At 40.6% G+C, this 25,862-nt stretch overlaps 1 protein-coding gene across 2 annotated transcripts; it reads right to left on the reverse strand.

Annotated features, from left to right (window-relative positions):
* Positions 1–649: 649 nt before the first annotated feature.
* On the reverse strand, positions 650–24,732 carry LOC143379894 (uncharacterized). Of its 2 annotated transcripts, XM_076832628.2 has the most exons (4): positions 24,593–24,732; positions 19,840–19,882; positions 10,127–10,253; positions 650–6,648 (listed from the first exon to the last, which is right to left on the reverse strand). In XM_076832628.2, the coding sequence occupies exons 2-4, from the start codon at positions 19,870–19,872 to the stop codon at positions 5,033–5,035; spliced, it is 1,776 nt and encodes a 591-aa protein (XP_076688743.1). In that variant the 5' UTR covers positions 19,873–19,882; positions 24,593–24,732; the 3' UTR covers positions 650–5,032. The 2 variants fall into 2 exon arrangements, with proteins under 2 accessions (XP_076688743.1, XP_076688744.1); XM_076832629.2 differs by lacking the exon at positions 19,840–19,882.
* Positions 24,733–25,862: the final 1,130 nt, after the last annotated feature.

A 25,862-nucleotide genomic window follows, 5' to 3' on the forward strand; every position in this document is an offset into this window, starting at 1 on the left:
TGTGCAGGAGGAACCTGCAACCCTCATGTAATCCTACTGTAAGCTAAGACTTCGGCGGGACTGTGGGAATCCCCATGAGAACTCAGGAAGCCTGGGGGGCCAATGCGGGTGAGAGTGATGTCTCCTTTCCCCTCTTTCCCTCCTGATACTGACTGGCTTTCTAATGAACTTTGCCACACTTCACCTACATTTCACAACTCATCTGAAATACTCTTCTTCAAGATTACAACAGCCTGTTACAATATAACCCCAAACCCCAGGACTACAACCAGCAACAATGCCAGCCCTGTTTTTTAATTTTGAGGTAGTGTCTTGCTAAGATGTTGAGACTGGCCTCAAGGGTTTCTTCTTAGCCTCTCACATACTTGGGCTTAGAGGCATGTGCCACCAAGCCTGGTCCCTTGTCTTTTTAAAAATTTAATCCAAGTTGCTGGTTATCGACCCCCAAAATATAAAAAACACATAATTTCAGTGTAAAACATGAACCTTGCTAAATGAGGTAACATAATGGGATACTTGAGAAAGGGAGGGACAAAGAAAGACAGACTCTTGAGACCACTTCCTGGGACCCACATGTAGCACAGAGAAAGAAACATCAATTCAGAAGACATGGGGACCTGGTATGCAAGGCAGAACAGAATTTGAGCACTTATCAGAGACATGGGCAGATTTATTTAGGAATGTAGATACATAGTCACAGAATGCAGTACACCTCCAAGGGAGATACAGCAAACCACTGGGTAGTGTTATTTATAGAGGGACATTAGGTGAGGGCTGGACTAGAGGTGGAATCAGAATTGTGATTTCACACATTTTTCTAGGCTTGCTCATTGTCCAGGTATCATGTTAGTACTTTGGGAGCACAGATAGTGGCATCAAAAGAATCCTGGTTTTCTTAGAAGCTGCTTGTTTTTAGTGTCAAAACTTCATGGGCATTTCCTGTATTCTAGTGGCTTACGGGCCTTGTACTTTTGAGACTTAGTTAATCTTCCTTGTGTCCCAAATTCCTATCTCAGCCAGACACAGCACACAGTTTCTCATGGGCCCCAAGAGTTGCTAGAATAATCATCAAATCATCACTTGGTTAGTAAAGCAGGCCAGGTGAGAACTAGGTTTCCATTTCCCATGGGTTTCCTGTGGACCGCAACTGCCAGCTGTCCCCGAGCTGATCATCGGCAGGCACTTGCAAACTTACCTTCCTGTATCCTCCCTTGAGACCACTTCCTACAATACTCACTCAGCAGCCACCCCAGGCACATGGACTCTGAGGTCGGGTCCTACAGCCCCTGTGCCCACTTGAGTAAATGGATGCTCCCCCTCCCTAGCATAGAGGCAGGCTCCAGGACTCAGGCCATTCTGCGAGAGGTAGGTGGTGCTGCTGTTGGACTAGGCCAGCGTCTGCTGCCCGTGATGGGCATTAACTGTACACATCCTGGGTTGCTCCCTTTGCTGCAGCCCAGCAGGGGCACAGGGATTGAAGTGATTCAGTGTCACCCAGAGTGATGGCAGAGGTGAAGGGGGGTCCTTTATATTTTCATTTTTTTTTCTACATGCAAAGGCTGTTTCAAGCCATTTGTAGAAGCAGCTGCTCCAACCTTAGCACCTTCTTTCTGGCCTGTCCCCTAGGGGTTATTAATCCCCCTTGTTTCCACCTACACTGAGAGAAAACATGGCTTTCAGAATGTGACTTCTTTATGGGGGCATAATTGCCTACTCCTCTGGCCCTAGATGTCCCATTGGATGGACAGCTGATAAGAACTCAGCCAAGGGGAAGGGGTGATGTTAGCATTGGTTAAATGGGCATCTGCAGACTGAAGTTATGTATGCCAAAGGGATTTTTGCAGCTGAGAAAATAGTAGTGGTTTTTACTTTTGCAATGTTGGCAGATGGGAGTGGCCATCCCTGCAACATTTGGCATGTGACCACCCTCGGCTGGCTTCCTACTCACTCAGGTGGAAGGCAAGCATCAGGGGTGGCTGTGCTATAAGAAGAATACCTATGGTGACAGAGGGAGGCATTTTTGGAGGCTCCCTTCCATGACCCTAGTATGTTCTCCCTTGAGAGACCTCCAGGCAAGATGTGGCACTTACTAAAACAATATCAAAGTTTATGAAAAGGGATAGAAAAGCCAGGCCCAGTGGCACACATTTTGATCCCAGTCACTTGGGAGGATGAGGCAGAGGGATCACAAGTTCAAAGTGAGCCTCAGCAACACAGGAAGGCCTGAAGCAACTCAGCAAGACTTTGTCCCAAAACACAATATAAAACAGGGTGGGCCTGTAGCTCAGTGGTGAAGCACCATAGGGATCAATACCTAGAACCAAAATGAATAAATAAAGATATGAAAAAGGGCAAAGAGGACACTCTCAAGCAAGGTAGTAGGTCTTCTCAGAGAGAATCGTGCACCACACTGCCTTGTAGTTTAATTGTGAGTCCCAGTGAAATTTACAAAAAAGTCCTATTTTTAACTGCTCATTTGGGGTTACTCATGAAAATCAACCTATCTAAAAAGCCTAGTTACCATTTTAAGTTATCTTTTTCCTACCAAAGAAAAACCTTAAAAGTGATGGACACTGCTTTTAAAAACATCTGTGCATGGAAGTAAAATTCTTGCCTTGGTGACAGGACCCCCACTATTTCCAGCACTTATGGCAGGGACCAGCCAATTGGGGGCTTTGCCCCAGCCCAGCATCACACCATAAGGTGTCCATAGAGCAATGGCAGTGCAATGGTCCATGGGACTCAGCTGGACTTGTCAGTGAACCAAGCACTGGTGCCCATCAGGGCTTCTCCTTCCTTGAAGGACGATGGCTGTCTGCTCACATGTATTAGCAGGGTGTGCTGTTTACTCAGGTGCACACTGTTTCTGCTCTAGGATCTTTTGGTGCACACTGCACCTGCTCTAGGATCTTTTGGAGCACACTGCACCTGCCCTAGGATCTTATGGAGCTCATGGGATAAGGGACCAGTGCACAAAGCACTCCTTTGTTCCAAATATGCCCCCAATTTGGTGGGGTGAGTGTCTGAGTTACATTCATCCGATTCATGCACCATGGGAACTGCTGCATGCAAAGAAGGCACCACTGCATTCACCCTACAGAGCAGTTATTTTCCAAGTGCCATCAGGCTTCTTTACCACCTGGGACTGTTGTGCTACCAATCACTGTCTCAAGGAGAGATGGGAGTGATAAAGGATAGACATTCCATCTCCCCTGGACTACAAACTGTTAGCATCACTGCAGCCATCTTCCTTTTCCCCAACCCCACTTTATGAGTACTGTTCTTATTCCCAAGAAATAGAAAGTAGCCTGAGATAAAACCTATCAGCTTGGAGACATGCTGGTCTCTCCCTGAGGGATAGGAGACAACTTACCTGCCCTGGAGATGGGGAGGTACTGGTTTCCCTGTTCTCTCCTTGAGAAGATAAAGGGACATACCGGTTTCCCTATTCCCGCTTTGCTATGTCAGTCAAGACTAAACCTGCCCCTAGCACATGGCCACGATTCTAGCCTATAAAAGGTAGCATCCAAGGGGGAGTTGTGGCTGCTGTCCCTCTCTGTGGGACTTCTTACCTCATGTGTGTGTGTGTGATTGGTCCTGCACCAGTTTTCTTTCTCAAACAACAAGGTGCACCCCAGGTTGCCATGGACTTAAAGCTCATGCTCCCAGGGAGTGATTTCTCTTCCCTCTTGAGTTCCTTCTGGGATCTGCTAAAGACCACATCTGCAAATCAGTGGGGACAGAAAGCTCCTCGGAGCTCTTTGCAGAAGGCTAAGGCTAAGAGTTGGGCCTGGTGAGGAATCTGTTTTACTTCTACAGGTGAACCAAGAAAACACAGCCCTCTGTGTTCAGTTTTCATGGTGTTTAGTTCAGTGCCAGCTTAGGTCTGACACTATTTTATGATATAAGGTATATGCCAAGTATTTTCTAGTCTCCTTCTCCTCCTCCTTTTTGTCCTTTGAGGCTACAGAAAGGTGTTTAAATTTTTTGTTTTCTAATTCCAGACTTTAGAACCTGAGCTGCAGCCCAGCCCTCCTCATGTTTTTTTACCCCTCCTGGCATTGAACTCACAATCTTCCTTACCTAAGCCTTCCAAGTTGCTGGGATTACAGGCATGTGCCACCATGTCTGGCTTGTCATGTGCTTTTATTGGCTCAAAGAGAACCACTATCCACATTCCAATTACCCAGCTTCAATATTAGGCTTGGGAAGGTTCTGTACCTACTGGAAATCTGACAGAGAATGGTAGTATCTTGTCCTAAAGGAAATTATTCTGCAGGGTTTAAGGTCAAAAGAATTCTTTTCTTTGGCAAATAACCAGCATCAGTAGTAGAAGTAAAAACTGTGAATGTAAGCTAAAACTGTTCTCTTCTTAGTGACTGTAGTGTTGTGTTCTTTTTTTCCTGTGTTGATGAAGGTTTCCAAGTCTCAGCTGGGGTTGCATTGGGTCCCACAGTTTACAAGTTTTCCAGAACACAAGGAAGGCATAGCTGCAGAAAGTTCCTCGGGTAGAAAAGAAACTGCATAAAAATAAGATGCTGTGGACAATTCCAGCTCTTGTTCTGTTTAATCCAGAGATGGTGAGACTGGGTCTGGCGACAAAAAAGTATAAATAGAAAATACTTACCAGACTCTTGAAGCCCGCCATTTTTCCTACTTCATTAGGGAAGCAGTAGATATAGGTGAACTCTCAACCTGGTGTATCAACTTGTTGTGGATGATAAATGAGCAGGGAGGTGACAGAAACATACTCTTCAAGGGCACATAGAATCATGCAGGATGGCTAGGGAGATGCGTAATTTTCTGCCTTCATCAAAAGAACATAAATTTCCAAAGAAGAAAAATATACAGACACTGGAAAAGGGAAAGAGATGGAAAGGAGTTAAAAAGGTAAAAAAAGAGACTAAGAAAACCTGACAGAAAGAAATAAATTTAAAAAAAGACAAAAAAAAAAAAATCATCTTTCCTCAGTTCCAGTCAGTATTCCTACAAAGCTGCACAACGTTGGAAGGTGGTCGAGTGGGGTTAGTTGCTATGGAAGCGTGTTGCAATCCAGTTCTCTAGGTCCTCGTAGCATGTTCAGGAAAGACAGCAGGTGTTCTGGGATGCTATCACTGGGACTTTCCTTCTCTCCAGAGTGAATTCTCTTGTGTCGAGTAAGGTGTGCCTTTCGAGTAAAACCTTTGCCACATTCTTCACATTTGTAGGGCTTCTCTCCTGTATGAATTCTCTGGTGTTCGGTAAGGTACCCTCTTTGGGTAAAATGTTTGCCACATTCATGACATTTATAGGGTTTCTCTCCAGTATGAAGCCTCAGGTGCTGAGTAAGGTGTGATCTTCGATTAAACCCTTTGCCACACTCTTCACATTTGTAGGGCTTTTCTCCAGTATGAATTCTCTGGTGTTTATTAAGATTTGAGCTTTGATTAAAATCTTTTCCACATTCTTCACATTTATAGGGCTTCTCTCCAGTATGAATTCTCTGGTGTTGAGTAAGGTATGCTTTTCGATTTAGACTTTTGCCACATTCTTCACATTTGTGGGACTTCTCTCCTGTATGAATTCTTTTGTGTTGTGTAAGGGTTGAAAAATTCTTAAAAACTTTGTCACATTCTTTACATTTGTAGGTTTCCTTACTGCTATGCAATCTCAGGTGTTTAGAAAAGTTTGAGCATTTTTTAAAGGATTTGCCACATTCTTCACATTTGTAGGGTTTCTCTCCACTATGAGTTCTGTGGTGCTTAACAGGGGGAGGTCCTCGATTAAAAGTTTTGCCACATTCTTTGAATTTGTAGTGTTGATCACTGCTATGGTACTTGTGGTGTTTAGAAAGGGGTGAGCAACTCCATGCTTGGACACATTCCTTAAATTTGGGGGGCTCCCTTCCAGGATGAGCTCCACTGTATTGAGGAAGGCTAGCAGCTGGGTTAGAAGCTCTCTCACATTCCTCACATTTGCAAGGCGCCTCTTGGCCCTCAGTACTTGGACGGATCATCAGCTTTGAGCACTGAGGAAAGACGTTCCCACATTTGTCATCTCTGTAAAGGTTCTGTGCACAATGAGCACACTGATGTTCTCTCATATTGCAACCAGAGTTCTCCTGCGTTTTGCTACATTTGTAATTGTTTTCTCCAACGTAAGTACGCTGGTTGCTTAGGGTAGAGACCTGGCTGAAGGTGTTGCTTGTTTCATTACATGTGTTACACATTTTCCAGTAATCTATATCTGAATTTTGATTAAGCAGTATGGAGTACATAGGGGCCTTCCCACAATCATTAAAAGTGTATGTTTGGGAACAAGAAAGAATTCTTTGTTCATTACAGAATAATGGATAATTTGTAAAGAAACTTTCAAAATGATCACTTTTAGAAACTTGTCCTTCAGTTATGCATTGAATACTTTTCTGAGGCACTAAATGTTCTTCAGGTGTGTTAACAGTAAAATTTTCATTAGGTGCAGTCACTACAAATTGGTCTTGTCCATCATAATATGATTTCTGACCTTCACTCTCAACTGCAATGTCCTGTACTTTCTTTTGTTGTAAAAAGTCAAGGTCACAATTTCCATTTATTCTGTTTATCACTTTTATAAATAAATGTTCTATGCCAGGCTCTGGTGAAATTTCCTGGGTAGGATGAGAGGTCATGGCTGAAATAAATAAAATTTTTACATATTAGACTGAAAATATACTTTGCAATATAACATAAAATTACTGCAGTCAGAACATCAGCAGGGTGGCAGAATAGTACATCAAAGACCATCATTACTTCATAAATATATGAGCTAAATAACAATGGACAGACGAAATTACTTTCTGAGAATTAGCCAAACCATCTGAGAGTTCACAGTATTCAACATGAGTACATCGTTAGGAGAGTAATATTCTCTACAAGTCATCCTCCTTGAGAATATACCGTTGTACAATTAGGAAAATCCACCCACTTAAACTACCTTCTATGTACCATGACAGAGACCTGGATGTAACAGATTTTGCATGACAATAACACAGATATTCAACATGCAGATTTAATCCTCTGGATAACCATTTAAAGCTTGCATTTCTGGATCATGCATTGTACTTTTAATTTTTTTGTGTAATGCTTAAGATCAAACCAAGGGTGTTGTACCACTGAGTTAAACACAAGCCACTTCAAAATTAAATTGTTTGAGATATCATGGGACATGCCTCAAACAAAATCTTCTTGCACATCCTTCCTATTACCTAGGTTAAAAGTATGTAGCACTGTGCTTCCCTATTCTTCAATTCTTTACTAACTTCTATATTGTTTTCTAAAATGACTACTATTGGCTGGTTTTTAAATGGGTGAATAAAAAGTAATATAGTACAAAAAGAAAAACGGAAACTTGGTTTAATAAAAGGAACAAAACACTAGAAATTCACAATTAGGAAAATAAGAGTTACAAATTACCCAAAGAACCTAAAAAAACATTTGAAATAAGTTAACTAATCCAGAACACAGAAAACTGAATAAAATTCAGACAAAATCATTACTTGAAACATACAAAAGTTGTGTAATTGAAGAATTTCTTCAAAAATACTGTCTGAGAGAGTCAGGGATGTTTGTGCACAGCTGTAATCTTAGTAATATGGGAGGCTGAGTAAGGAGGATCACAGTTTGAAGCTGTGCAGCAACTTTAGTAAGATACCATAAAAAAATAAAATAAAAGGCCTGAAGAAAAGGGCAGTGGAAAAGCAACTGAGTTTAATCTGTAGTGTCAATAAAAATAATCTGATAATAGTATAAATAGGAGCAAAAAAAACATATCTAAACAAAATCAAGAAGCTCAATTACCTTCCAAGTAGGAAAAACACTAAAGACTCGAAGCACATTTTACTCAATTTTTCAATATTCACAAAGAATCTTGACAGCATCAAGAGTAAAAGATGTGCCAATGAGAAAGGTACTTGAGTGTGATAATTAGTCAATTTCTTAGTAGAAGGCTGAAATTCAGAAAGGAGCTAGGGAACACTGTGAAAGGGGTGAATGGACAGAATGGTGGAAATAACTGTGCCATCCATAACCATTTTCAAAGGATATATAAATATGCTGAATTTTATTATGAAATTCAAGTTAATTTGTTGTCAGATTAAAATGTAGTGTAAGCTTAAAATGATTCTTATAAAAATCCCAAAGTAAATGACAAAACAAATACACACAAAATAAAGGAAAGTGAAAGAGGAATCAAAGAATGTTACTATAGCAGTTAATGAACCACAAGTTAACGCAATAGGAAAGAAAAAGAATAAAAAGAAGCAAAGGAAACATAAAAAAATACAGTTTCATGTAGTCTACTGGAGACTCTAAATCTAAGGACGCAATGTGGAGGCAAAAGTATATAAGAATAGTACACACAAAACTGACTGGAACCGGTGTGGTAATAACCATCACATGGAAAACATACTTTAAGACAAAAACTTACGAGATATATTTTATATGAAATATAATTGTATTGGCAATAGAAACAAAAACAAAAAATAAAATTGAGCCTGGGGTTGTAGCTCAGTGAACGCTTGAGAATGCTTAGAGCGCTTGCCTAGAACGCAAGAGCGCTTGCCTAGAATGCGAGGCCCTGGGTTCAATCCTCAGCACCACTAAAGATAAATAAATGAAATAAAGGTATTGTATCCATCTATAAGTTCAAAAAAAGTATTAAAAAATAAAATTAAAAAAATAGAAAATATAATTTTATTGGCAATGGAAAAAAGGGTCAGGAGTGTCTTAATTTCATTTTACATTGTGCTAATTGTGAAATATTAGAAATTGCAATTGAATCATAAAATGTAGGAAAAAATAAAAACACCATTAACTCATGTGAGGAAATCTACACTACAACATTAAATCTACCCTATAAAATGAAACACAGAAAAGGCAAATGAAAATGGAAATTTAAACAACAAAATTCTGAATAACCATGGATGTACTATTTTACAAATCCTTTTATATAACTGTAATTTTCACCTATGACCATATATACCCAAAATGAGCGTCCACTGTGAATCACTGACATTCATATAATAGAAAAATTCCACAGAAAATTCAGTATTTTCTTCCTTCCTTCCCTCCCTAGTGCCCTCTCTTTGAATTTGGGGGTACTTTATCACTGAGCCACATCCCCAGCCCTATTTTGTATTTTACTTAGAGTCAGGGTCTCACTGAGTTGCTTAGTTCCTCACCATGGCTGAGGCTGGCTTTGAACTCTAGATACACCTGTCTCAGCCTCCTGAGTGTGTGCCACTGTACCCAGCAGAGAATTTCAATGAATAAACATATAAGTGACATTAGAGAAACTTCTTTATGATACTACAAAGACTTCACCCAGAGCTTTCCAGTAATGTGCATAGATTTCCAAGAAATGCCCCAAATAATGGAAATGCTGTCAGATCACACTGACCCTCACAAGCAAAGGGGAGTGTTTGAGCTGTTAATCTGAACACACTGTGACATCAGTGCAGCAGAAGCAGGAGACTGAAGAGGTTGAAAGCATGCTAAACACAGGGCAGTACCTGTCCTTGTAGGATAGCAAGAGAACAAATCTAAGCTCCTGGAAAACCATTTCTGTGGCGTGATAACCTCTCCATCAACATTTGGAAGTTTGGATTCCTCCTTGAGCTTTGGACCTCTCAACTGTGTCCTCTGCTTCATGAATTTCTACCTACCTGGGTACATGGCTCAGGACTCTTTCCTTTGCTTCAGAGGAAGGTGCCCAAACACAGCTTAGGGACCATGTGCTTATTGGAAAATGAAATGACTATTTCTTGGGGTTATCCCTGTGACCACTGATACTTTTATTCTGGTACTATAAAGGAAAGAAATTGAACTTTGATGTGTAAGACATGTCATTCTGTATCACTGAATTACAGCACCACTAATATAAAGTGAAGGGCGTATATCACTTCAAGAAAGGGAAAGATTAAGAACTAAAAAAATGACAGTAACATTTTCTTCTCTTTAACAAAAACTGCCCAAGACATTTTCTTGAAAGCAAAACATCTGAAACTCATTCATGCAGTGTAGAAATTCCCAAAAGATATTTTGCACAGGAAGAAAACTATACTATTAGGAATTCTGATTAATTAGGAACTCTGAAGGGAAGCTCTGCTCACCCAGGAAGACCAGGTTTCTGTAGGTCTCCAGCATCACATCTCTGTATAAATTCCGCTGAGCAGGCTCCAGGCAGTCCCATTCCTCTTCAGAGAAATCAATGGCCACATCCCTGAATGTCAACAGTTCCTGAAATAAGAATAGGTAAATTAATAGCACACAGACCATTTGATCATCCACAGAGTGTTTCAGTTGACTGAATTTAAAATGAGAGTTAGCAGACCTGGCTGTCAAGTAGGGGACTGATTTTAATTATTTAGAAAAATACTTTTTTTTTAACATAGTGATATTTTCTATTATCTAACTCTGAGGAAAGTATCATGTCCAAAAAAAGTGTATAAACTCTATTTTTATGAAATGTGAAATTAAGGCATTAACACAAGAATATATATTTTAATTACAATTTTATATTTTATAAGCTAAATTGTCTACTTCTCCGATGAGGTAGTTATGGTGAGTAAGAAGGGTGATTCTTAAATTTTAAATGCAAAGCCATGAATTACAGTTTTACTAAAATGCAGACTCTGATCCACTAGTTCTGAGATGGGTCCTGGTTTCTTCAATATGCAGCAGTGATTCCAATCTAGTAGTGCCTGGGCTCCAAGAGAAACTTCTGAAGAGCAATGAGGTAGACCACTGTAGGAAAAATCACTGCTGCATCTGAGTTCAAATATTTTAATGAATTTATGTACTTTTATTAAAATAGCAACTATCAACAACAATCCTTTTCAACCACTTCAAATATATACTTCTCACTATGTAAGAGTTTTTCATGTCTTAAAACCAAAAGAATGTGATAGCAATAATGGTGTTCATCTTTTGACATTTTGTGAAACAACTAGTAAATGGTAGAGCCTTATTTTCATCCAAGTTTATTTGACTTGTAATTCAGAAGAAAATGCAGTATTAAAGTCAATTTAAAATGTGAATGTTAGAAGAATTTCCAGAGAAGGGCAGTGATTAAAAATGAGAAGACTAGGGGCTGCTGTTGTAGCTCAGTGGTAGAGCACTTGCCTAGCATGTGTGAGGCCCTGGGTTCGAACCCAGCACCACATAAAACTAGATAAACAAAATAAAGATATTGTGTCCATTGGGGCTGGGGTTATGGCTCAGTGGTAGAGCGTTCACCTAGCATGTGTAAGGCCCTGGGTTTGATCCTCAATACCACATAAAAATAAAATAAAGATATTGTGTCCAAATACAACTAAAAAAAAATATATATATATATTTTTAAAAAAGATATTGTGTCCATCTACAACTAAAAATATTTAAAAAAAATGTAAAGAAACAAATCAAATTGATTAAATGATATTTGTGTTTCACATATACACACATAGAAGTGTCAACTCTATACACTGAAACAAGAATTTTTCATGCAAATGAAAATAAGTCCTATATTCCGTCTTATAAAATTTATAAATCAATTTGGGATGAATGCTATTTTAAAAGAAACTATTGAGATACACACTTGAGTACACAGTAAGGGCTGAGTCTTTGACACTCTTCACTTTTCCTGTTATTCCAAACTTATTTTGAGGTTCATTATACATTTTCAGACCTTTGTAAACATATGAGTTTTGTTTCTTTCATGGGAAATGCAAGGAGGTTATGAGGTTATGTCCGTGAGCTGCAGGTGGGATGAACTGAAGCCTCCAGGGCTTGGTCAGCTTCAGCAGTTCCAGGAGTAAAGGAACGTCTGTGGCAGACCAAAGACAGAGTTGCATTCCCCAAAGCAAGGCACAAAGAAAAACGCTAACATTAAATATGATGATTTATGTGGATTATTTAGAAAAATTCTACCAAGATGCCTAAGAGCAAGAGAAAAATTAACTTTATAGGGAAAACCTGGCAGGCAGCATTCCTACTAAGCCAATAAGAATAAAACAGCTGGAACAGAACAAATTGGTACAACATGTTGACTGACATAAAAAGACACATCACTGCTATGGTATCAGTGGCCAAATCAAAGCAACATAACACGTAACTTCAGAAGACTTTCCATGGCATTTTAGAGACTGAGTCTCTTCTAATCATTCTCTTCTTCTAGGACTTAATAAGTTCTTAGGGGCAACAAATGTACATTTTATTGACTCTTATGTGTTTATCAATATTGGACCATCCAGATGGAAAATAAAGCATGATTCACTTCTTCAGAAATATCTAATAACCCAAAAACATCCCCAGTGGAAATCTAGGATATCAAGACTTTCCAATGTTCATTTGTCAAAAAGAAAACCTTTTGAATTCTGTGTGTCATGTACGCCTGGCCTGGCTTAGGTGATGTGTGAGAACAGAAGGCCCCTGGTATAGGGGGTATATCTGGGCATACATATTTTAGAGTTAAAGCTGACTATTCTGAGAGGAAAAGGAAGCAAAGTAGCAACCAATCACATCTTCTTCTTTCTTCTCTAGACTTCCTTCTCAGGAGTGACTGCCTACAATTCAAACCCATATCTGGAAAATATGGGTCTCAAGAAACAAAACACATGGGTCCCAAAGACCTCAAGATTAAATTAACTAGAAATCTCACTGAGCTCAGGCCCCTCTGCTTCCCAATTTTGTTCATTTAGTTTTAAATGAGAAAGGACCTACTACTTAATTGGTAAAATTATTCACATTCAGTGGGATTTTGTTATGTAGTAAAGATTGAATCCAGGGTTGTATTTGCAGATTTACTACTAGCAACACCCATAGCCTTTTTCATTTTTTATTTTGGGACATTATCTCCCTAAGCTGCCAAGGCTGATCTCAAATGTACAATGTTCCTTCATTAGCCTCCTCAGTAGCTGGCATCCCAGGCGTGTACCACCCACTTGACTGGTCAAACTCAGTGTTTATGTCCACAGGAGGCAATAAATGTGCAAAGCACTGACATACATACCTCAAGAGGAAAAGCAAGAGCATGTATCTTTTTCAGAGAATAAATGTACTATTTGGTTGCTATCTATGCAATAACAAATCATTTATTAAAACATAAATCATGTGAATGATTCTAGGATTTGCCTAACATTATCTCATATGATTTACTATTAAACTCCAATATCCAGGGCTGGGACTAGGGCTCAGTGGTAGAGCACTCACTTAGCACATGAGAGGCCCTGGATTTGATCCTCAGCATCACATAAAAATAAATAAATAAAATAAAGGTATTGTGTCCAACTACAACTAAAACATAAATATTTTAAAAAATCCAATATCCAGATGATAAGATCTATGACTTATTGACTATCACAGGCCTTTATGAGCGAGGAGCTGATGGATGACTTGGTAAATCTGAAATTTACCTATGCAGCTACCACTCAATTTTGAAAAACTGCACTCATTTTTCCTTAGCTGTAATGAAAGAGATTTTCCCTATTTATTATTTCTGGTAGAATATCCAAAGCTAATACCTGAAATTTCAATTGAAATCACTTCCCAAAATACAAAGCACCTGGTGGGGGATGTAGCCCAGTGGGTAGAGGGTTTGCCTTGCAAGCACAAGGCTCTGGGTTCCATCCTCTCAAAACAAAAACAAAAACAAACAAACAATAACAACAACAAAACCATAGCACATGAGAAACCCACAAAGAACACTCTAGACAAAAAGACAGGTGAATAAAACTTTTAAACAAAGTAATGTAAGGCTGACTTCCTTTTCTAAAATCCAACTCTGTCCTGTAGCTTCGGCTGAAGTTTCTTATGTTTGAAGCTCTACTAATAAAATACATTTTACAGTTAGGGACTAGTTGAAGTTGAAGTAAGTAAAGAAATCTTTTCGAGGTGATGAGCTTGGGAAGAACAGAGATGACTGAAAAACAGGTCAGACCCAAGGTTAAAGTCAAGACATCCTGACGCCTCGGACCTTCTCCCACCCCTATTCTTCCTCACTGAAGTACACTGGAGACTCTTGTACACCTGAGGGGTGTGAGTTTTCCTTGAACATTGGGATTCTCTCCTCACATTTACACCTTGGAGTAAATGCAGAGAGAATGAATTCTGTACTCACCCCTCAACACCATGATCCAATTTGTAGGCTACAAAAATCTCCATGAAATGGAGGTTATGGGGAAATATTCACATCCCAATGGGTTACACTTGTAGATGTTATGGAGAAAAGGAGATGCCCCGCAGCCCCAGGACAACCAGTCTTCCCCCAAGCCTCTACTCCAAGATGTCATTTTACTTATTTTTTTTAGTACCAGGGATTGAACTCATACACTCAGTTACTGAGTTGCGTAGCATCTCACTTTTGCTGAGGCTGGTTTTGAAATCGTGATCTTCCTGCCTCGCTTCCTGAGCTGCTGGTACTAAAAAAAAAAAAGTAAAATGACATCAAAAAAGGAAGGGTAAATCTTCATAAGGAACAAACACACATGCATGAATACCTAGGTGGCTGACACATCTCACTGACATTTACTAGTAAATCTGAATTTATGCATAATACACAATCTACTGTTTTTTCCCAATGTGTAAAATATTCATGAAACATTAATGTTTGGAAACAAATAAAAATGACACTGTCAACATCATCAAAAGAGAAACTTTAAACAATTCTATTTCCATACAGCAGAACAATGAGTGAATCAATGCCCAGAGAGTAGCACGGCAGCATGTGCTCAGCACACAGGCAGAGAGATGGTTCAAAAAGAAAAGGAACCTTTAACATCATCTTAATGGAATACTAATGATAAAAATAAATTATGGAAAACTCAAAAGTCATACAACTAAGCAAAAAGATTTTTAAGAAATACATGGTAAAATTGTGAGCAGTAATAAGAGACAAGGATTGTCATTGTGCCTGTGGCATAAGGAGATCAGTGGGACACACTGGAACTGCCAGCACCCATGTTTACCTAATGGGGACCCACAGGTGTTTAGATTCTCATTATTTATAAATAGCATTGCTTCATGGAAAGAATTACCTTGGCTTCTTCAGAGAATTTCACCCCATTCCCTCATATTTTCAAAACATAATTAAAAATCTTAAACTCAAATCATAAAATAAAAATTTCAAATTCGAGGGCAACTGGAATATATGGCCCCAAGGTTTTATGAAAGCGACAACAGAAAAAGAAGTCAGGTCAGCAACCTGTCGACCTCGCAGTCCACATTAGAATAAAGGCACCCCACACCTGGTAGCACCCACTGTACAGCTGCACCCTGCAGGGGTCTTTCCTGAGGAGGGGTGAGGACATCCTGAGCAATTGAGGAGAAGTTACTCTGAGGTCAAGGCCCCCCAGGCACCTTTCCACAGTGTGGAAATGCTCCCTCTCCCAGGGTCATGATTCTCACCAGTGAACAACAAACACGTAGCTAGCGTCAGGTTAAAGTCCTGACCTATGATGTTGGTTTTCTGCAACCACTTCTACCAAAAGGAGTGTGAATTCACAGAACATTAACAAATTTCCTAACAACTAGTTATCCAATAATTCAATTTGGACCCTTGTTGGTAGAGATACCACAACTTTGGGGCTCATACCTGCAGTATTTCACCTAACTGGGAATCCAGTTATAGCCCCAAGATATCATCTATATCTCTTATCCACTGCCTATAAATTAGGGGACTGTACAACTACCTAACATGTTGAATAATTTGATATAATTATTCAGAATAAAGGAAAACACTTTACTTATTATATGTACCAACTTCAAATAACTCTGGAAGTTATCACAGAAAAGATGCACAGAGCAGATGGAAAGTGGCAGAAGATGTGGCCCGTAGGTAATCCTAGGAAAGAGCCAATTGAAAATACTCTCCAATCCTCTGTGTTCTTCTACATCAGCTTACTAGAGAGTCACCCTTCCTGAGCCAGGAGGATCATAAATTCAAATCCAGGCTCACCAATTTAGAGAGGCTCCAAAGAGCTCAGTGAGACTGTTTCTAAATAAGACATAAAAAAGAACTGGGGATGTGTCTTAGTGGTTAAGTGTTCCTGGGTTTAATCCCTGTTACCCAAAGGAAAACAAAAAGTCACCCTTCCCATTATGATTTTGATGGTCTTCCCTATCTTAATTATAACAACCCAAATATTCATGATCAATTAACTGAAGAGTTTGCTTTTAGTTGCCAGAACAAAATACTTGTTACCCAAAATTGGCTTAAATTCCCCTCCTGCCTATAGCCCCATGGAGTCTGACATATCTCAACTTCAGCCAACACACACTTTCCGTGTCCCCTCCTAAGTACATGCTGCCTTCATGGAACAAGATTCTTTGATCTTACCCTCCGAATTTTTTTTTATAGTACTGGGGACTGAACCTAGGGGTACTTCACAACTGAGTTATATCTCTAGCCCTTTTTATTGTTTTCATCTTTAACGTTTTCACTAAGTTCCCCAGGCTATCCTTGAACTGTGACCTTCTTCCTCTATGTCTGAGTCCCTTACATTACTAGCATACATCACAATGCCCAGGTGAGTCTGAATTTTCTATTTATCATCAGCCCCACCCACTCCCACCTGCCAGGTGTTCTATTTGCTTCTCCCTAGGAATGCAACAGGGTCCACTCCATGCAGCAATCCCACCCCCAAGAAATCTTTAGTTCAAAAAGTATGTACAGCTATCACATTGGTGCCCACCTCTAATCCCAATGGCTCAGGAGGCTAAGACAGGAGAGTCGCGAGTTCAAAAAGCCAGCCTCAGCAACAGTGAGGTGCTTAACAGCTCAGGGAGACCCTGTCTCTAAATAAAATACAAAATAGGGCTGGGGATGTGACTCAGTGGCTAAGTGCCCCTGAGTTCAATCCCTAGTACCAAAAAAAAAAAAAAAAAAAAAAAGTACAACAATCTGACAGAAACTGATGTGCAAATGTGTCCTTATTCTACATCACCACCAAGGCTGGAATTGCCTCAGTCCTTTCTAGTAAAACTCCCAAAGAAAAAATTACAAAAACAAGCAACAACCTTTCATTCTAGGAGCCCCTTTATCACCCAGTTTGCGCAGGAAGCAGCTTAGAGATGTAGTCACCCATTTTCCCATAAAAATTGACTCTGAGGAAAATGAACATAACTCTTGCTGCTCTACCCACTGTGATTCATTTTAAAATTACTCTTTCCCCTGTCTTTTCTCCCTCTCCCCCTTTCTAACCACGGGAGGAGCAAGATTAACTTCTTTCTATCTGTGGCTGATTGTCTCTCCTTCAGCTCCTGCACCACAGGATGAAAAAAACAAGACTTCAAGCCCAGCAGCAGCAGATCCAAGAAACGGCTCTCTCTCAAGGATCAAGTAAATAATAACTCCTTACAGGGCACAGCCAGAGGGCAGCCTCACCACTAAGGGCCCACTGGTCCCCAGGGCAGTTAGAATCCCAGCCTCTGGGACAGGAGTCAGGAGTCCCCTCTTCTCCTTCACCAGCACAGCAAGAAAACTTATTTTTTCCTTTTCTCAAACCCTGTCTTTATTATTGGATGACAATGGGGACAAAACCAGAAAACAAGTGCTTCTCTACTTGATCTAAAGATGCTTGCTTTCCTAGGATGAAGATGCATCTTTAAAATAAACTTGTCGACCAAATCTGAGTTTGGCACGTATACAAACAGCCTCACTAAAAATTGTGCTCCCAGAAAGGTCATTAAATTCTCCATTTCATCAAAACTGCGAACACACCTATCACTGAACCCTGTGTTCCATGCCATGTAGCTCTCGGTGTAAAGGATGGGAGTGGAAGCAGCAGGGAAGGCCCCATAGAAAGCACTGGCCCGGACAACACCACTTCATGGTCCCAAACACTGGCTTCACTTTGTAACTTTTTATTTTTAATTTTAGCTGAAATCCAACTGTATCTTTCCTCTTAGGAAATATTTTTTATTTCTTTCAAATACCATAGATGAAATACATGGCTTAGATGGGCAAGGCAGGGCCTGCCTACAATCCCAGTGGCCCAGGAGGCGGAGGCAGGTGGATCTCAAGTTCCAGGCCAGCTTCCAACTTAGTGAGGCTCTAAGCCACCCAGCAAGACCCTGTCTCTAAATAAAATACAGAAAATGGCTGGGGCTGGGGCTCAGGGGTTAAGCAGTCCCAATGAAAACAAAACAAAACTAATAAAACCCCTCGTAGCTTATGAAAAACCGAACATGATGTTACTGAACTTCTTCTTCTTCTTCTTTTTTTTTTTTTTCAAATTGACAAACTCAGGGAGGGGGCACTTTTCAGCTGAACACAAACATGCCTGACTCTAGGGTCAAGTCAGGTCATCTGCCCAGTGGGAAACTCTTCCACAATATCCTGCTCATTTAAGAACTGAAAGATCATCCCACCATGAGGCACTGTTGTGACCTCTTATCTGCATGAAGTGAGCTTGGCCCTGGAAATACCTGTAGAATTTACTGAGATGATCTTCCTAGCTCTTTGGAATAGTCTAATCTCCTTTTACAACTCTGAGGACCCAAAGAACAAGGATCATCTTTGTCTTTTCTCTCACCAGCAGGAGCTAACCTGCTGATCAAAAATGTGTCTGCAGGGAATTGAAGCGAGGGTTAGCGGAAGATAACCCTAATGGCCAAATCCATGACTCTCATAGATGAAACCTATGCCAGGATTCTCCTGCATTTTTTAGGGTATCCAGCTGCTCCCACAAGATCCTCCATCCCCCAAACCCAAGCTGCTCTGCAGGAGGAGAGGAGAACACAGAGGCTGTTATTCCCTAGGAACTCTAAGAGAGAAAGCACCTATGGGTAACTGTGTCATGCAGATCCTAATTGCAAATGAGGAAAATATATTGCAGTGACTGAAGACATATCATCCTGTTAATTTTCCCAAGGGGAGACACAACAAAAAGACATTCTAATATGGCAACTGTGCCTACAGAGGATAAATGGAGAAGAGGTACAAAGATGGTACATCTTTGTACATCTAAGGGTGATTATTCTCTGCTTTCCTTTCATATAAATGTTCAAAATTTTAAAAATGCAAAGAATAACTCAGAAAAATAAATTACAATACTTTGTTATTTGAAATGTAGCATGAAAAAACATTTAATAAATAGTGAACTGGGAAAAGGAATACAGCACTTAGAAAAAACATGATTTCCACAGTTTTGGAAAGCATGACCTCAGGGTACAAGAGAGTGATAAGGAATGCCCAAATTTGAATCCCTTTCATGGGTCAGGATTCCCCCTGATGACCCTGCCTGCCTTCGTCACCCACTCTGGGTCAGTGTGAGGTATGGGGAAGGAGCTGCACAGAGAGGACTCAGATCACTCAAAGGTAAACAATCGGGCACAGGACAAAACCACCAGACCCTGGCTGCCAGGCCAGCCTCACTATGAGGAGTCAAAGGACAAAATACTAAGCTGTCCTAGCACTGAAATGGAATTCAGATTTAATCTTTGACCTCAGAAAAGCCCAGGTCCCCAGAGCCAGGTGTGGCTGCTTCCAACCAACCCTAATCCCCTGTAGACTTAACCATTTCCTGGCTTCTAGTATTTCTAGGCAACCTCTCTACAAATCCTCCAGCACCTAAAGGTCAGAGTGACAAAGCCACCCACATATCAGAGAACATGAAGATGGACTCAGAGCTTGGCTGGAGCCAGAGACAAAACCTTCCACATGTGAAGTCCATCTCCTATTACCTGTCTGTGCCTCTGATTGGTAACTGTCATCCCACCCACCCTTGGTGGTCAAAGTTTGAGGTTTGGGGTCCTCTAGCCCTGAGTGGCAGGTGAAGAACAGTGACTGCAGAACACAAGACTGACAGATTCCTGGCTACAACCCTTTTAAAACACAGCTTCTTACCTTGAAGAATAGCTGACCTTGTGAAAGGGACATTGAAGTTCACCTGGAATGTAAGGTGACATCAACTTACCAATACAATAATAATAAATATTCACAAATGTAAAGAATGCAGTGAGAACTAATTTTAATTTTCACATTTTATAATCTTCATGTTCTAGTTGTGTGTGTGTGTGTGTGTGTGAGAGAGAGAGAGAGAGAGAGAAAGAGAGAGAGAGAGAATGAATTATCTCTAAAACTGGAACAAGACAGGGATGTCTTCTTTTACCACTTCATTGAACATAATTCTTGAATTCCTAGCCAAAAGCAATAAGACAAAAGAAAGAAAGTAAAAAGTTATGAATATGAAAAGAAGAGCTCAAACTATCCCTATTGGCCAAAGACATAATTCTACACTTAGAAGCCCCAAAACACTCCAGAAAACTTCTAGAACTCAGAAATGAATTCAGCAAAGTAGACTGAAGGAGAAAGTAAGACAACTATCCCATTCACAATAACCTCAAAAAAGATAAAATACTTGGGAATCAATCTAACAAAAGAGGTGAAAGACCTCTACCATAAAAGCTACAGAACCCTGAAGAAAGAAACTGAAGAAGATCTTAGAAGATGGAAAGATCTTCCATGTTCCTGGATAGGCAGAATTAATGTCGTCACTATGACCATAAAGTTGGGCTGGGGTTGTGACTCAGTGGTAGAGTGCTTGCCTAGCCTGTGTGAGGCACTGGGTTTAATTCTCAGCACTACATAGAAATAAATGAATAAAATAAAGGTCCATTAACATCTAAAATAATATTTTAAAAAATGACCATAAAGTGTTAAAGAGATTTAATGCAATTTCTATTAAAATCCCAAGGACATTCTTTATAGAACTAGAAAAAGTAATCATGAAATTCATTTGGAGGGCTGGAGTTTGTAGCTCAGTGGTAGAGCCCTTGCCTAGCACGTGTAAGGTACAGGGTTTGAACTTCAACATGAAATAAATAAATGAAATAAAGATATTGTTTATCTATAATTAAAAATATAAAATAAAAGAAATTCATTTGGAGAAATAAAGAGACCCAGAATAGCCAAAGCAATCCTTAGCAAGAAGAATGAAGCAGGAAGCATCACAATACCAGACCTTAAACTATACTACAGAGCCATAGTAACAAAAACGTCATGCTACTGGTACTAAAATAAACATTGTAGACCAATGGTACAGAATTAGACGACGCAGAGACAAACCCACATAAATACAGTTATCTCATACTAGACAAAGGTGCCAAAAGCATTCCTTTAGAAAAGATAGCCTCTCCAACAAATGGTGCTGGGGAAACTGGAAATCCATATATAGCAAAATGAAATTAAGCCCCTATCTCTCAACCTGCACAAAACTCAACTCAAAGTGATCAAGGACCTAGGAATTAGACCAGAGATGCTTGACATAAGAGAAGAAAAAGTAGGTCCAAATCTTCATCATGCTGGCTTAGGACCTGACCTCATTAACAAGGCTCCTGAAGTGTAAGGCATAAAGTCAAGAATCAATAAATGAAGGCTGAGGATATAGCTCATTGGCAGAGTGCTTGCCTCCCACGCACAAGGTTCAATCCGCAGCACCACACACACACAAGAAGAATCAATAAATGGGATGGATTCAAACTAAAAAGCTTCTTCTCAGCAAAGGAAGCAATCAATAACAAAAAGAGAGAGCCTACAGATTGGAGAAAATCTTTACCACATGCACTTCAGATAGAGCACTAATCTCTAGAATATAGGAACTCAAAAAACTTAACACCAAAAAGTCAAATAACCCAATCAGTAAATGGGCAAAGGAACTGAATAGACAGTTTCCAGAAGAAATACAACCAATCAACAATTATATGGAAAAATGTTCAACATCTCTAGAAATTAGAAAAATGCAAATCAAAACTACTCTATGATATCACCTAACTCTAGTCAGAATGGCAATCAAGAATACAAGCAACAGTAAGTGTTGGTGGGGATGTGGGGGGAAAGGAATGCTCAGACATTGCTGGTGGGAATGCAAATTAGTGCAACACTATGGAAAGTAGTATGGAGATTCCTTAGAAAGGTTGGAATGGAACCACTCCTTGATCCAGCTACCCTACCCTTGGTTTATAACAAAAGGACCTAAAATGCGGATACCAGAGAGACATGACAATGTCAATGTTTATAGCAGCTCAAATCACAATAGCTAAACTATGGAACCAACCTAGATGCCTCTCAATAGATGAATGGATAAAGAAACTGTGCTATATACATACACAATGGAATATTACTCAGTCTTAAAGAAGAACAAAATTACGGCATTTGCAGGTAAATGGATGGAGCTAGAGAATATCATGCTAAGTGAAATAAGACAAACCCAAAAAACCAAAGGCCAAATGTTTTCTCTGATATGCAGATGCTGATCCATAATGGGGGTGGGGTACTATGGAAAGACAGAAGAACTTGGGAGTGGGCAGAGGGGAGTGAGAGGAGGGGATGGAGGTGGAGTGGGAAGGATTGTAGAATAGAGTGACATTATTACCCTATGTATATTATTACCCATGATGCAGGAATGGTGTAACTGTGCATCATGTACAACCAGAGAAATGAGACGTTGTACCCATTTGTGTACAATGAGTTGAAATGCATTCTGCTATCATGTATAAATAAATAGAACAAATAAAAAATTCCTCCTAAATTAGAAAAAAAGAGAAGTAGCTATCATTACCTGACACTAATGTATAAAACTAATATTGCATTAATAATAAGAATTCATAACACAAACAAAATACATAGCTAAATTCATGTGTATGTAAATTTTCTATTGCCAAGAGCAACAGAAAGGAAATATGAATCAGAACATGAATAATTACATTAGATTTCAATGCATGGTCAGCCCAGTCTAAAGGTAGGTGCAGGAACTGGCAGCATAGTTCACTGGTAGAGTGTGCATGCAGAATGTGCAAGGTCTGGGTTCAAACACTAGCACCACAATAAAAGGCAGGTATTAATGGAGGATAATGTTGGAAATTCAGCAGAATAGGAGGCTCCTGACTCTCCCTCCATCTATAGATACACTGAATAAATATCTACTCATGTTTCAAGTCCTTAGACAAAGTCATGTCATAAGTAAATTGAGAGACCTAGGAGAGGAAGATTGGGACTCTACATATCCTAACTCTAAAGTTTTCTGTGGTTTGCATCCTAATTTGTCTAGTGCTGAGAGAGGAGGGGACTACAAACACATAAGTATCAAGACCACAGGAAAAAGTTATTTTTTATGGACATGCAAGTACTTCCATGGGCTTCATCAGCTGGGACCAGGGAAGACAATGGGTTAAGGTGTCAGTTTATCCCTAGAAGGGCTCTGGGTCTGCCAGTTCACTCTGCCAACTGCTGCTACAAATGACTGAGCTCCTATCTAGCCAGAATTAACTTCAACACCTTTTCTTCCTGGGTCTCCATCCCAACCTCCTGAGTTCTACAAACAAAGGTAACTGAGCATGTGCAAATCTCCACAGATCACAAACAAGTGGTTTTACACTGGTGGGCAAGTACTTCCTTGGGCACAATCCCCACCAGGAGTGAAGAAAAGCGGATAAAAAGCACACACATACACACAAAGTCACAGCATACTCTTCCAGTGGCAATTTGACAGGCTGGATTCTAACTTTCATCAGGGACTTAATGCACAAATAGTAGATTTCCTGCAGCCTGAACAGTGCAATTAAAGTGGCCACTGTCAAAACTTGCCAAATAATTCTAGGTACATATCTAAAGGGATTGGAATCAGTATGTCAAAGAAATGACTGTGCTCTCATTTTCATTATAGTGCTATTCACAGTAGCTAATAAATGCCTTTTAGGTGGAGGGCGGGGATCTGGCAGAACATTCAGCTACTCCCCTGAGAGGCTTCACCCTGGCACCTCCAACTCCTCTCTGGGAGCACAAGACCCAGGGAATGGCGTTCACTAGACACTCCAAGAGGATTTAGACATGGAGTTGTGTCAACCTGTGTCAGGCAATTCTGAAACCCAGGGCCAGGAAAAGATGGGAGGGTCGGGTGAGTACACCTCAAACACTGACACCCGCAGAGGGGAATCTCAACTCAAAAATCGTGATAAGTTTTTGTGCCAAGGAAATACAAAGGGAAAAGCACACACAATTTTTTTCCCCAATGGTCAAAAAATTCTCTGCTTTCCTCTCATGAAAAATGCTCAAAACGAAAAACCAGATCTTTTAAAAGCAATACTTGGAAAAAAATATTAGAAAAATACTGTGTCCATGCAGCATGAGAAACAAATAGTTCACAACCTGGATAAATCTATAAACGTAGGCATTTATAAAGAGCCAAGCTGCAGGACAGGCTCCTCTGGGTTGGACGTGCTGCTTCCCGCACATTCAGGAGGCCCAAGAGGAGACCCCGGCCATCCTCCCGCAGGAACACCACGCACAGAGGTGGACCCTTCCTGAGGATGGTCCCTAGTCTCACCGCACAGCTGGGGCGAGGCCGGGCTCCTGGCAGGCTGCTGCCCAGACAGGGCGGAGCGCCACGCAATGACCCGAGAGGGGGCTGGGTCCCCGTCGCGGTGGACCTGCGCTCCGCTAGGACGGCCAGGGCGGCTGAGGGCGGCGCTGCCCCGAGGAGGACTCGGGGCTGCAGACTGGAGAGGACGGGGTGTCCCACCCACCGTTTCAGGTTCCCGCCGCGCCAGTCCTGCCAGTTCCACGCAGCGGGCCCAAGCTCCAGACGCCCCCGCTCACTCACCATTTCCCGGCGGTCGGGAGCGCAGCGCTCTCCGGTGGGTCCCCGGCACCTCCGTGATAGAGCGACGTGGACGGCAGGACACAGGACAGTGAGGTTGCAGGTGGATCGGAAGAATGGCGGACTCCAAAGACCAGAGCAGCTCAGGAGGCAGACGCCCGCCCCCTCTTCACAGGCTCTGCGCTGGATTGAACAGATTTCAATCACGTGCCCCTGATTGGACAGGACTTCAGGGCCCGCCCTCTGGAACGGAGCCCATTGAGCCAATGGACTGAGTGACAGTAGATTGCACCCAACCAAGGAATGAATGAGAACAGAATGACAGGTTCTTGGGTACCGTTTTGTTTTCTTTTGTCTTTCTCCTTCAGTGCTAAGGATTTAACCCAAGGTCACTGAGAACATCCCCAGTTAATTTTTTTATTTTAATTTTGAGACAGGTCTTTCTCAATTGCTCAGGCTGGCCTCTAACTGTTATGGTCTGAATTAATCAATACAATTAATAAATTATAGACTAAAAATATAGATTAATAAAATAATAAGTATAGCCATAGTGATTCCATCTTTATGGCTCCCATGTGAAACTGTTATATAACTGTTTTTAAAAAGTATTTAAAAAACTGTTTTTCTGTGCTTCATGCAAATGTGCTCGAACCCAGGATGTACAACCACAACTGTGCGCGACCCCAAGACGTAATTATCTGACTCCGCTCTGCTCACTGCTTTTTTCAGCCCTTGGACCCTGTGCTTGCAATTTGCAGATTCCATAGGATATGGTTTTCTTCCTTAAATACTGGAAACACAGACAGCCTGGCGCGCTTCTATCAGAAGGCCGTTTGGACATGACAGAAACGTCCCTGACCAGGAAAACATAGATAAAATAAAATTCTTTGATTCGTTTCAAATTAGGACTTAGTGTGTTTTCTGAGCAGTCACCCCAGAACTCAACTTGGAATCATGGGGATTTCAAGCCCCACCATGCTTCTTTTCTTTTTTTAATGGTTCTGGACATTGAACCCAGAGCTTCAGACTTGAGCTACTTTGAGGCATGACTCGTGCTAAGTAGTGGAATCTAGCCTATCCAGGAAGATATTTGCATTTAACCTTGTCTCCTATTCATCTTGATCATATCAATTTATTAATTGTATGTGCCTGATTATTCATGAAGGTAAATGATATAATATCAATTTAAAATTTTATTTAATTTTTCTGCTCTCTGGTCTTATCAAGAGGAATCTTGAGCTTTGAACTGTGAAACAATACCGTAAGCAGCAAG

This window comes from Callospermophilus lateralis, chromosome 14 (genome assembly GCF_048772815.1).
Source record: "Callospermophilus lateralis isolate mCalLat2 chromosome 14, mCalLat2.hap1, whole genome shotgun sequence".
Classification (NCBI taxonomy): Eukaryota; Metazoa; Chordata; class Mammalia; order Rodentia; family Sciuridae; genus Callospermophilus; species Callospermophilus lateralis.

Bases quoted from the DNA above. Each gene is read 5' to 3' on its own strand.
- LOC143379894 (XM_076832628.2), bottom strand. From the start codon at position 19,872: ATGTCCCTTTCACAAGGTCAGCTATTCTTCAAG. The intron at 10,254-19,839 runs GTAAGAAGCTGT...TTCTTATTTCAG, and splicing joins AAGGTCAGCTATTCTTCAAG to GAACTGTTGACATTCAGGGA. The intron at 6,649-10,126 runs GTGAGCAGAGCT...TATTTATTTCAG, and splicing joins CAGAAACCTGGTCTTCCTGG to CCATGACCTCTCATCCTACC.